Genomic DNA, 12,531 nt, shown 5'->3' with positions numbered 1-12,531 from the left:
GGAAGAGATTACATATTTGATTGTAACACACAGAAACTTCTATAAAGGGAAAAGATACCACCACTGCTATTAAAAACAAGCGACCGGTTGTGAGAAAAGATTTGCGACGTTAAAATAAATGTGTTTTTTTTGACGTTTATTTATTTTTTGAGAGAGAGAGAGAGAGAGAGAGAGAGAGAGAGTGTGCACATGAGCCAGGAGAGGGCAGAGAGGGAGGGAGACACAACATCGGAAGCGGGCTCCAGGCTCTGAGTTGTCAACACAGAGCCCGACGCGGGGCTCGAACCCGCGAAACGAGAGACCATGACTTGGGCTGAAGTCGGACGCTTAACCGACTGAGCCACCCACGTGCCCCAAAGTTTGCAACGTTTAATACAAAGAATTCACAATCTACAAATCAATAAGAAAATGGGCAAACAATATGAATAAGCAGTTCAGAAAAGAGGAAATACCTCAGACTGTTGAAAAGGTCATCAGCACCACCGGTCATCAGGTCAGTGTAGACAGTAACCGCCGAGAAGCCGTTTTTCACTTCTCAGACTAGCAGACGTGAAGTTTGTCCTGCCAGGGAGGAGGCAGGCTCGGGCAGGGTCTGCGAAGGCGGCGGGTGCTCATGCCGGGAAGGGGGTGGCCACCGCGTGCGGGTGGGGGGGGCAGGCCTGCCTTTGGGCATCTTTCCAGAGAAACGCTCTACCGCTTGACAGGCATGAAGTAGAAGTGCCCCGTCCTCTGAAAAGTTGGGATCCGCATCAGAGACCGGCCCTGGCCCCAGAGGGTACAGATACTGATTTGGGAATGAGTAACTTAGGTTTTGAAATGGGGCTGGAGGGGCCTTGGCCTGTGACTCGTTCCAGAAAGGGATGCGCCGGAGAAAGCATAACTTTGATGTACTGAACTGAAGGTAAGAAGTTGGTTTATGTTAGTTGCCTCTACAAAGCAGAGTGGTTTCTAAAAGTATGTGTTTGTGTGTTTATTTATTACCAGACAAAGAAGGAAAACGGTGGGCCGGGGCCGCTGCCCTGAGACACCTGGGGCCACGTTCCGAGCGTGCCTGGAAGCGATGCTCTGGTGTCTGGCCGTAGACGTGTGCCTTTCTGCCCGCGGTCAGGGCCCGGCCTCAGGACGGCTGGCCCCGCGTCCCGCGCGCCTGCTGCGGGAGGCGCGCCCGCGACCGAGGCCACCGGGAGGAGGGGTCGAGGTCCAGCAGCAGAGGGAGCTCGGGGCCGGGTTTCAGGCTTCGGGCAAGTCGTGTGACGCCCCTGGGCCCTCGGCGTCAGGCGAGCCCCTCACAGGGCGATGAGTTAGCCGGGCCGGGCCAGGCCACGGGGCCTGCAGCGATGACGCCCGAGGCACACGTTGTTTCATTGGTCCCTCGTGAGTGAAGAAACTGAGGAGGGGACCCGGTATCTAGATCCAGCAGTTCTGCTCTGAGAACGTGTGCTCAGGGGATGATAAAGGGCAAGCCAGAGGGTGTGCCCGGGGGTGTTGAGATGGGCAGGAAGAGTGGAAACCACGTAGAAGTCTTACAGCAGGGGATTGGTTAAATACCGTCTATGCTGTGAATGACAAAAAATGTGATCAGTTTGCGTCCGTTACCATGGAAGATGTTTGTCATAAGTAAAAAATGGCCGGTTATAAAAGAGCATGTAAAACACCGAATTTTTGTCTTTCTGTATATGTATTTATTTCTTCATAGATCTGTATTTCTCTCTGGATGTATACACTCTAGATGTACCATCTCTAGAGATGATATAAACACGTTTCAAGAGATATGTGTTTGTGTAACATATATGGTTATTATACACGTCATATATAGGATCCAAGGTATCTACAGAGGTAAAACATATATTTGTACATGTGTGTGTACAAAGAGACAGAGTGGGAATATAATACACAGAACAAAAATCTGGAAGAATATAAATAATACATACCGGAGTGTCACCAGTGGTTATTCCCGAGTGATAGGCTTTTTTCCTCATTACCGTTCATCTGATTTCAACAGTAAACACGTATCGTGAGTATAATAACAGTATGCGGAAACGAACCCACAGGAGAAAATAGAAAGGGGATAAAACCGAACTTGTGTTGGAAATGTCCTTGGAATTTTTTTTTTTTTCCTCTCAAAATCTGCTTTCTTGCCTGGGTGGCTCAGTCGGTTGAGTGTCCCAACTCTTGATTCAGCTTAGGTTATGATCCTCGGGGTCATGGGATCGAGCCCTGTGTCAGGCTCTGTGCTGAGTTTGGAGCCTGCTTAAGGTTCGTTCTCCCTCTCTCTCTCTCTCTCTCTCTCTCTCTCTCTCTCCCCCTCTCCCCCCCCCTCTGCCCCTCTCCCTAGCTCTCTCTCTCTTCTTCCTCCCCTCTCTCTGCCCCTCTCCCTAGCTCGCTCTCTCTTCTTCCTCCCCTCCCTCTGCCCCTCTCCCTAGCTCTCTCTCTCTCTTCTTCCTCCCCTCTCTCTGCCCCTCTCCCTAGCTTGCTCTCTCTCTCTCTCTCTCTCTCTCTCTCCCCCCCCCTCTGCCCCTCTCCCTAGCTCGCTCTCTCTTCTTCCTCCCCCTCTCTGCCCCTCTCCCTAGCTTGCTCTCTCTCTCTCTCTCTCTCCCCCCCCCCCTCCCTCTCCCTCTCTCTTAAAATCTGCCTTCTCCTTTTAGCCTGTGACCTCAGAGCATACCGTAACGATGACGGTGTCTTAGTCATTCTCTTCGGAAGTGTGCCGCCCTCTCGGTGTGAGGGCACCGGGGCTTTATGGGACTCTCTTCTGAGAAAGTGCTCGCCGGGTGCAGGGACGCGGGGGCTCGCCCCGTCCGTCGCTGTGGTTGAGTCGGAGGAGAGTCCGGGAGGGCGCCTGCCGGACTCCTGGGCTCCGGCCTCGGGCTGCTTCCAGGGAGGAGGAGACGGTTAACTGCTGAACTTCCTCCGAAGCTTCTTGAGCTCGACTCCGGGAACTGGGTGGTGGCCGTGACGCCTCTGCCGCGGGAGGCCCATTGGTCCCCGGCGTTCAGGAAGGCGCTCTGAGCTGTCCCGGCGCCCGGCGGCCCCGCAGGTGCTCCCGCCCCGCCCGGCCCCGCCGCCCAGGGGAGCTCGGCCGCGCCAGCTGGCCTCTGAGAAACACAACCTAGCAACCTTCGGGGCCCTGCTCTGGTGGGGAAAGATGGTCCTTAAAACCCAAGAGGAGGATGGTGAGTCCCAGCCCCGCCCGGGCGTCTGGAGTGGGGGTGAGGTCTCTTCTCGATCCGTGTGGGTGACGCCGGGATGACAGTTGTGCTGCCTTTCGGGGGGGGGGGGGGAGCGCAGCCCAGGCCGTGGGCTCGCTCTCGCCGTTTTCGGGAGCACGACCGGAGAGTGCGGTGGCGGGGAGGAGGCCGGGGCTGGCCCGTGTCCAGACTGAGAGTGATGGTGAGAAGTGCGGATCGGAGCGACCAGGGAGAGCCCCACGGAGGCGTCCGTTGGCACTAAATGAGGTGTAACGGAGGGGCCGTTCGGGGTTAACTTGATCTTCCTCTTTCGGTATTGCTACCGGCCGCCGCCAGAGGCCCTGAGGGGTCTGTAAACTTCCTTGGTCCTCTCCGCACCCACACTGTAAACCGTGACCTTTTAAGTAAAGGGGCAACAAGTCACGTGGCCCATACGCCCCCGAGGACCCTGGGAAGGAGGTGCGCGAAAGCCCCTTCTGTCGTTCTGAAGCTCGCGTGTGGACGTGTGTCTGTTTTGTGATGTCGTCACCAGATGGCAATGTTTCAGTGGTGGAAGACACAGCACAAACGTGTACCGGTTTGTAGTTAGTAATGAATTACGTGAATGAGTTTGAAGATTTCACAGTAGATTTTGTGAAAGTTGGAACGAGTTTTGGGGGTCATTTTTATGCTTTTCCTTATCTGGTTCCCTATAAGATACATTGGAAAGCTTCACCTCTGAGCGCAGATTATCTTGGCCCGTATCCGCGGGTGACTCGGAAAGCTGTGCCGTGTGGGAAAGACTCTGGGAGAGAGGGACATACAGGTGTTCGTGATGATACTTTTGAAGACGGGGCGTAAAGAGAGGCAGTTCCGGGCTAGCGTTGAACAGCCCACGTGGGAGGTGCTGTATCTGGAAGGTGGGTCCACCGTAGCCAGGGTCTCTCGTTGGAAAGGGGATACGTGCAAGAGGGGAAGAGAGCACTTTACTGACGATTCGGGGCAGCCGGTGTGAGCCTGGCCTGGGCAGTGACCGCTGGTCACTCTTACACGCCGCTGGTCCTCCAGGTGAGCTTGGCCTCAGACCCAGGAGAGGTCCTGCTGAACAGTCGCTTCGAGGCTGACTCGCAGGGCCCCGTGTCATCGGCCTCTGGCCGTCCCGGAGGGCCTGCTGATCCAGCCTGAGCTGCGCGTTGCGGGCGCTTGGCCCGGTGGTGACAGCGGGCGCCATCTGGGGACTGGGGACTCCCGGGCTCAGAGTTGAGAGACAGGGTTAATGGGCAGCGTTGCTTTGAGCGAGTCACCGTCAAGAGCCGGCCACTCTCCACTTCCCTCATCGCCTCCCAGGAGCGCTTTGGCCTGTTGTGTATTGGGGACGTGAGGGAGGACGTGAGGGAGGACGGCGTTGCCCTTCTAACTGCCGCTGAAATCAACGCCCGAGGGATTAAGAGGAGACGCAGAAATGGCGTTCGGGCAAACGTGAACGGGAAGGGAGCAAACGGGCCTCCCCCCGGCGGGTCCCCGGGGTCCCTGGGGGAGGGGACTGTCCGCATTACGCTCCTCACAGAGCAGCTGCCTTTACTGGTGCCCAGGACGCCGAGGACACCCCGATGAAGGGCAAGTGGGGGTTCGAAAGTGTCTCTAGGGAAGTGAGACCTTTCCTGCTGCACGAATCTCAGACCCGTAATCCGTAAATTAAACGTGCTCTTGGCCGCTGTCCTTCCCTGGTGCCTGCGCTCGTCGGCTCGTCGGCACCCGTTCCCGTGTCCCGTAGGCGTGGGAGCCAGCGCGGACGCCGTGCACTGAATGGGGCAGTGTCTCCACAAGCCTGGCCTCTCGGTGCGTAGTCTACCCTCTTGGTTTGCCCTCGAACCTCTCCTTTGGGCCGGAACCCAGGCTCCCCCCATATGTGGAACACGAGGGCCCGGCAGGCGGAGGCGAGGCTGTCTTCCGGGTGCCAGCCCAGTCCTGACGCGCCCTGGGCCCTGACCCCAGGTGTGCTCACTGTCCCCGGCCACCAGCCGCTTCCCGGCCTCCTCGCCTTGCGTGGTATGTGCGTCCACAGTAGTCTCTGCTTCCCCATTTGTTTTTTTTTTTTTTTTTTTTTTTATTTTTGGGACAGAGAGAGACAGAGCATGAACGGGGGAGGGTCAGAGAGAGAGGGAGACACAGAATCAGAAGCAGGCTCCAGGCTCTGAGCCATCAGCCCAGAGCCCGACGCGGGGCTCGAACTCACGGACCGCGAGATCGCGACCTGGCTGAAGTCGGACGCTTAACCGACTGCGCCACCCAGGCGCCCCTCTGCTTCCCCATTTGAATCCATTCGCCCTTCAAGTCCCGGCTCAGAGGCTTGACCTCCCTGAGGCCTCTTGGCGTCCCCAGGCGTCCTCCGGGTGCCGGGTGTGCGTGGCCACTGTGGCAGCGTGGGCCGCAGCTACAAGGCCTCCCCGTCTGGCCTTGCTGTTCTGTGCAGGGCAGGGGCCGGAGCCGTTTAAATCTGAGCTCCGAGCGCAGGCCGGGCCTGTGCAGGTGCTCCGTAAGTGGCAGTGCGTGGGATTCTTCCAGTAAGAGAAAATAAAGAGCTAAGGACTCGGCCAGTGAGTTCGAATGGGCCTCTCTTAGTGGGTTACTTGTACTGAGCGAGTCTTCCCTCGTCTATAAAACTGGACGTGACCGTGCACATTTCATTGTCAGGAAATACGCAGACTTCACAGGTGGACTTCCTTATCTCGTCCAAACGAAAGCGGAAACGGAAAAGAAAAAACGTCTTAGGCTGTGAGGGTCCATGTGAGTCTAGGGAGGGGTGTGGGATGGAATGAGGTAGAGTGCCTCCCCACCAGGGCAGCGGGCTCTCAGGCGGCACCCGGAATAGCGTCCCACCCGATCCCCTCGTCTGGGCGCGATCCCCGTGATTGTGCCGGCCTTCGTTGGGCAAACCGCTTAGGGCGCGGAGCACAGGGAGAGGGGTGGCCCAAGCGCCCTAACTAGAATTAAGATAGGTTTTGCTCCCTTCCTTGGGGGTTGAGTTTGTGATTTGCAGATCAGAATGGTTGCATCCTTACTTTTAAGCGAGAGCACCTCCCAGCGGACCTGCTTCACCATCTGCTGTGGCAGGTCTCGAAGGGGACTGGCTCTGGTCGGAATCTTCTAGCCCCTCCTGCGAGCGCACCAGAGACGTCGCTCACAGCGCACAGAACCGCCCTTTCTTTCCGGTGAAGAAGGCGAGCGGAAACGAGGCTTGGGTCTGCCCCTCTCGAAGAGTGAACCTTTACCCGTCGTCTGAGGCTTCCTGCGGCCTCCCGAGTTCCCTTGGTTATGGAATATGAAAGCACAGGCCCGGCCGCTGGCGGTCAGGGCCCGGGGTCCGACACACAGGTGGGGTGTGGAAGGCAGCAGGTGGAATTGTCTCAGGAGCCAGCGTAGGTAGAAAGGAAGGGCAGGTGTCGTGGGTCTAGGCAGGCCCAGGTCTGGGCCTTCGGAGCACGGATCTGCCTACAAAGTGGTCAGCGGACAGGGCCTCGGGAACAGGAGACCTTCCCGTTGTTGCCATCGACCCTCTCTGCTTCTGGAAGGGTCGCTGAGGTGTGTTTGTGGTGGGGGCGGTGGCACCTGCATGCGGCTTGCTGCGGGTTGAAGGGCTCGGCCTTCTGGAAGTGTTGGGCCGTGCCGGGCTCTCCCTTCTCCCGTGCATTTTGACAGCCCTCCAAAGGCAGCTTGACTGGCTATACGTTGTTCTCGTCTCTGCTCCTCTAACTGCTTGTCCACTGGGCGGAGATTTCCTCGTGACAAGTAAACTTGTAGCTGCTAAAGGCCTCTCCTGTCTGAAGAGCTGCGGCTGGTGGGGGTTTCGTCTTGCAGCGGGGACAGTCACCGACCCCAGTGTGGCCTCAGACCCGTGCAGCCTCAGCAGTGACCCGGTCAGTCCCGCCTGGCTGGCCACCGTGATCACCGGGGCTCCCCGAGGGACGGCCAGCTCCGCCAGGAACCCACGTTCACGAGCGCCGTTGCTACGGCCTGGCGATCTCGTGACTTCCTGTGCGTGTCCCCCGAGTGCGTGCCGTGTCTGCCCACGTAGATGTGGGTGACGCACCGGAGGAAACCGAGGGGCAGGTCAGGCCCCACTTCCCTCCGCTCCGCTCCGTTCCTTCCTTAAGGAAAGAACTTCCTTGCTGCACAGAGGGCTCCCGAAAGCTCAGCCTCTGACCTAAGAAAGATCCGGTGAATTTCTTTTCTGAGCCAGTGGCTGTTTCCGCGTCTCCTTTCTTTCTGGTGTTTAGAGTCTCCTTTCTTCGGTATCTTCTGTTGGAGTTCAGGATCCTGGTGCAGAGACTTCAGGCAGAGCCCCACGTACAAAACCACAGCACAATGGTGTGGCTACAGCAGGCGTTTTACAGACATTAGAACAGAAGTCAGGTGTACTTTTTTCCACAAGAGAAATATTTAGGCGTCAATCTGGGCAAGTGTTTTGTGGTGTAGGTAAGTGGCTGGCGGCATTTCCGTATTTTCTCTGGATAGGAACTTCAGCCTACCGTGTCGCCTGAGCTGCGGACCCAAACACGCGGTGGGGTTGCAAGTGACGCGTCCACACCCACACTTGCTCGCAGCCTTTCCACGCGGCCTCCGAAGACGGTCCCCGTCGGCCCCTTCAGGCATGTCCTCCTCAGTCTTCCGTGCACTCACACACCTAGTGTTCTGTGGTTTCCTGTTGGCACGGAGTGTGTCTCGGAGATTTTTCTAGATTAGCACTCCCGGATTATCTCATTCCTCTTAGTGACCGCATCGTGTTTAAGTAGTCTTTCATTTTTGCAGTCTCGGGGAGGATGTGTGTCGGGTAAATTCCTAAATGGAATTCGCTGAATCGAAAAGCACGTGGCTTCTAAGATTCGGTCCTGTGGAAAGGCTGGGCCAGGTTACGCGCCCCTGGCCTGTGTGCCCCCACGTCCTCGCCAGGGTCTCCTGTGTCGTCAGACATTTTAATTTCTGCCGGAATGACGGAGAGCAGTATGGTATTCGTGTTTTGATTGTCGTGTTTTGAATTTTTAATCTTTGGGGCGTTCGGGCATCTCTCCACGTTGGCCACGCGTGTGTTTCTCCTCGTGTCTGCCTGTGTGTCCTCGGCCAGCTGTGTTTGTCGCTGACTTTCCGGTCTTCGTGCTCCTGTCCTTGGGACTTACAGAAGTTCCCCCTCGCACGTGCTTGCGTGTTTGTGGTCCCGGCTGCTTACGTCTGCACCCAGGCGTTTCGTTTCGGTGCAGGAAACACACTCTCCGGGACTATGGCCATATTAATCCGTGCTTTATTCTAGAATTTTTATGGTTTCTCTTTCTACATTAAAATCTTTGGTTTGGCTGGAATTTACATTGACATAAATGAGGTAGGCATTCAGCTTAGCCTCCCCCCCGAAATGGCTGGCTGGCTCACTGCCACACCACCGTTGTCCAAATAATCCTACTCTTCTTTATATTTGTGTGTCTTTTCTCCCCAAGACCCTGTGACTTGAAATGCGGCCAGGTGTGTCGGCGTCTCTTGAGTGTCCCCCGGGCCGCTTCCCGTCACTGAGCCCCGTGAGCGTCAGTCACCAGGAGCGACTCTCTAACTTCATCTTTTTTCTCCTTTGTACTTTTCTGGACTGTCCGTATGTAAATATTTTCATCAGGACTTTGATATTATTTCATTTATACCGTTTCTGTAAAAATCTTGGTGATACAGTTTTTTTTCCCCCCTTTCTTTGTTTTGAGAGAGCATGAGCAGGGGAGAGGCAGAGAGGGAGAGAGAGGATCCCAAGCACAGAGCCCAACGTGGGGCTCGAACTCACGAACTGTGAGGTCATGACCTGAGCTGAAATCAAGAGTTGGACGCCCAACCCACTCCAGGTGCCCTGATGTAAAGGTGCTTTTAGGAACCGTGACCTACATACTGAGGGGAGACCTTTTCCTGTAGGGGTTTTCCTTTGTTTTCCTGGTGACTCTCCTGCCACTGTGAGAGGCCGGCCCTGCCGCGGTGGCCGTGCGGGCCTTGGGGATGGGAAGGCATTTGTCCAGAGAAACCCGTCACAGCCGACCATCCAGGATAAAGGCCAAGAGGAGAGGATCTGTTTGTCCTGGAGGGGAGGCCCCCAGAAACCTCCCTGGTGTCGGGAATTCACAGCCAGACCCCCCACCCTCTCACGGATCACATCGCCTCTCCAGTTCATTTTGGAGACGGAGAAGCGCCACCCAGGGTCCCGGAGCGCAAAGAACATGGAACTAAGCTTTGCCCACCCACCGCGGCCCTCTCGTGGCCCTCCTCCCCGCAGCGCGGCTCCCGGTGGCTCAGCCGTGCGCTCTGCAAAGAGCCGGAGGCGGAGGGCTCTGAGAGCAGCCTCTCAGGACAGGACGGATATGCCCTTGGCCCGGCCCCGCGGCTGGGCCCTCCGTGCCTGTCCCGGCTGCGCCCGCCCGGCCCGGGCCTCCAGCCCCTCGGAAGCTTCTCTCAGAAGTCAGAAAACCTTCTCTGGATCCCGGGCGACTCTTATCAGGGTCAGGGTGTGGTTCTGGGAGCCGGGTTTTTTCTGCTTTGGGGTTAGAGTAGAAAGCGCTGCTCTCTTAAGAGACCTTCAGGCCCTGCCCGGTGGGAACAGATGTGTGGCGAGAAGTATTTATGCTTCTCCCTTTTACTAAAGGAAAGTTAAGCACTTTAAGGGTCAGGAATGGAGCGGAAGTGTTGAAGAGCTCCGCGCCTCAGCTGCCATGTCACACGGACGGGGGGCGGAGGGGGGGGACAGGAAATCAGGTGCTCTGCGTGCTGGGGCCGCTGCCCAGGTCAGCTGGGACTTGCCGTGCCTCACGCCTCGACACCTAGGATGAGCCCGTGTGGGGCCTGGATGAATTGAAAGATGGTGATTTATCTCCACCTCAGAAGCTGTGGCTCAAGTAAAGTGAGTGCTGCCGCCTTCCCCCGCACGCGTGGTAAAGGGTCACTGGCCGGTTCCGGGCGCCCCGGGCCGCGCTGGCCGAGGGAGAGCGGGAGCGGGGGCAGGACGGAGGGCCAGCCAAGCCGTGAGCACTGCGCGGGGGAGCCCTGTGTGGGGGAGCCCTGTGTCAGCCTGCAGTTGCAGGCGTGAGCCGCTAGGGGGCGGCAGAGGACACTCAGTTCTTTGCTCCCGCTTCGGAACCCAGGTTTTTACTGCACTGGACAAACGCCCTGTGTCCCTGTCCCTGTCCCTTCGCGACCGTGACCGCTGAGAAGCCCGCTCTTTCTTTCTGACGCCCCTCCCCGCCACTTCTCACCGCACCTGAAGTGCTTCTCTCCGGCTCAACAACAGCAGAGTCCGGATGTCTTGGTGTCACATTCAGAGGACACGGTGGGACTCCAGCTTCTCCACACGTTTCCAGAGTGTTCTTTCTCCCCTTTCCCCGTGCGACTGTCACGCTGCCCGGCCTGGAGTGCCCTCTGCTGCCCGGCTCTGGCCTCGGCCCCTCGCGGAGCCTTCCGGCAGCCTGGCCACTGCGTTCACGGGCCCGACCCCGCGGCACCTGTTGCTAGCGTTTCTTTGCACGTACTCGCTTCTTTTTCCTCCAGAAGGAAGGCGGCTCTTGGGGGGCTGAAACCATCCCTGAGCGTCTCTGTATCTTCCACAGTAACTAGTAGGGCGCCTTGTTTATGGGTGGTATGGGCTTTTTTTTTTTTTTAAGATTGTTGAATTAACAGTCTGAGAAGACCTTTTTGTTAAAATTTTCTCTGCTTGTAGATTTCCTGAGATTACTGGCCTTTGAACGGTCTTTTTCTTTGATCACTGTGATTTCATGACCTTGATCATGGGGCTACTTATTTTAGCATCTGTCGTCTTTATTTCTGAGGAGGGCCATGCTGCAGCCTTTCGTTGGCGGCTTTTTCATCTGACTTCCGGTCCGCTCACTTTGTGGGTCATTTTGTTTGTGCCGGAATGGACTCTGGTGGCCTCTGCTCCCAGCTGCCCGTGGCCCACATTCAGGCTGAGCTTTGTCCAGGTTCACGCGCTGCCGGTGAAGCGGGCTGTAGGTCCTCTGCCTGCACAGCAGGAGGAGTGGGCAGTGGGTGGCAGTGAGCCTTGCACGGGAGGGGAGAGGTCAGGAGCCGCCTGCTGCGTGTGTGTATTTTTGTAAACATCAGTAATGCTGCAAACAAGGGGACGTAGCTGTGGTTGTACATTTACAGTATGAGGTCCATCTGCGCAGATGAAACCCCTGCGGCGGACCCTCCGGGGCGGGGGTGGGGGGGAGGGGTGGCCGGAGTGTGTGGGGGAGGGGTGACGGTCCGTCTTCGCCTTTGCAGAAAGCTCGTTTCCTTTTGCAGTCTAAAACGAGTTTATAAATAGTTTTCGTGTTTATTTCTCATAGACTTGCTATGATTCTTGTAGATGAGAACTGCCATTTTGACACAAAAATAAAACCGTTCATATGGCTGTTTCTTAAAAGACTCTGCTGGGCTGCAGAGTTGGGATATTTGGGTCGGGTCTGGTGACCCTGTCATGGTGACGAGGAATCCACAGAGAAGGGAACCCACGTTAGTGTGGCGAGGGCTGGGGTGGGGGTGGGGGCACCTCCTAGCAGAAGTCAGGGGAGGGTGTGGGGATGTTTTTTTGGGGTTTTTTTTCCCCTCCCTTGTTTATCTGGAGCAGTGGTTTTGCCTTCAGGGGGACATTGGGCAGCGTCTGGAGACCTGTTTGGTTGTCACATCTGGAGGGGGCCGGGGGGGGGGGCCCTCGGGGGGGGGGGCCCTCCGACGTCCAGTGGGTGCAGGCCAGGGGTACAGCCCTGCATCGCCCTGGACACCCCAGGACGGGGAGTGACCCGCCAGGAGGTCAGCAGTGCCGCCGGGGTCAGAGAGCCCTGATCTGTGCTTAACGGTTCCTCTTGGGTCTTTTCTCCTTGCTTGTTTGGCACTTGCTTTTGAGGCCTGTGTCTGCCCCTGTGAGTCAAAGGCAGCATTTTCTCCCCGGGTGGCCTGTGCACAGCTGCCCCGGGGTCATCCTGTGTTCTGGTCTAACGTGGAGCCCGCGTCTTGGGGTCCGGGGGTCCGAGTGTGTGTGTTTCATGGTGCTCCTGGGGTGTCCTCGGGCTGTCCGAAGTTTGAGAGCTCTCGGGCCGCAGTGATGTGTCCTGTCCCAGCCACTGTCCCCGAATTCAACCTGCCGAGCGCCTCCTATCCAGAACGTGCTGGAATGTGAGATTACAGCCTCTGGTGACCAAGTGGGAGGTGACCCCTCCGCCAGGAAGGCCGGCGCGCCCGTGTGGACCCGGTCTGGTCGGCGTCACTGCCTGCTCCGGGGGTGCCCTCCGTTTGTCCGCTCGGTGATGAGAGGGCACCTGACGGCAGCGCTGCGTCCTCCCAGGGAAGCAGCCAT

General features: G+C 57.3%; 1 protein-coding gene and 1 long non-coding RNA gene across 6 annotated transcripts in view; one reads left to right on the top strand and one right to left on the bottom strand.

The window, feature by feature from the left end:
• CYTH1 (cytohesin 1) overlaps positions 1 to 12,531 on the top strand; it is a 79,802-nt gene that overhangs the window by 36,258 nt on the left and 31,013 nt on the right. Inside the window, exon 1 of one of the 2 annotated variants that reach the window (XM_078438071.2) lies at positions 3,028 to 3,173. The exons of the other annotated variant lie outside the window; for it this stretch is intronic. Coding sequence (XP_078294197.1) covers positions 3,146 to 3,173 — 28 coding nt within the window. The 5' untranslated portion in view covers positions 3,028 to 3,145. Of the gene's footprint in view, positions 1 to 3,027; positions 3,174 to 12,531 lie in introns of those variants that run through there. 2 annotated transcript variants of the gene reach the window in all.
• LOC132675596 (uncharacterized) lies at positions 883 to 2,774 on the bottom strand. 4 transcript variants are annotated; one of them, XR_014136037.1, is made up of 4 exons: positions 2,666 to 2,746; positions 2,081 to 2,217; positions 1,932 to 1,989; positions 883 to 1,556 (listed from the first exon to the last, which is right to left on the bottom strand). It is a non-coding gene; the product is annotated as an uncharacterized LOC132675596 (long non-coding RNA). The 4 variants fall into 4 exon arrangements; XR_014136038.1 differs by having other exon boundaries at positions 1,932 to 2,195; positions 2,666 to 2,750; XR_013552188.2 differs by having other exon boundaries at positions 1,932 to 2,217.

Source organism: Panthera onca, chromosome E1 (genome assembly GCF_046562875.1).
Source record: "Panthera onca isolate mPanOnc1 chromosome E1, mPanOnc1 haplotype 2, whole genome shotgun sequence".
NCBI classification, from domain to species: Eukaryota; Metazoa; Chordata; class Mammalia; order Carnivora; family Felidae; genus Panthera; species Panthera onca.
Note: the sequence above shows the minus strand (reverse complement) of the source record. Positions and strands in the feature narration are given on the sequence as shown.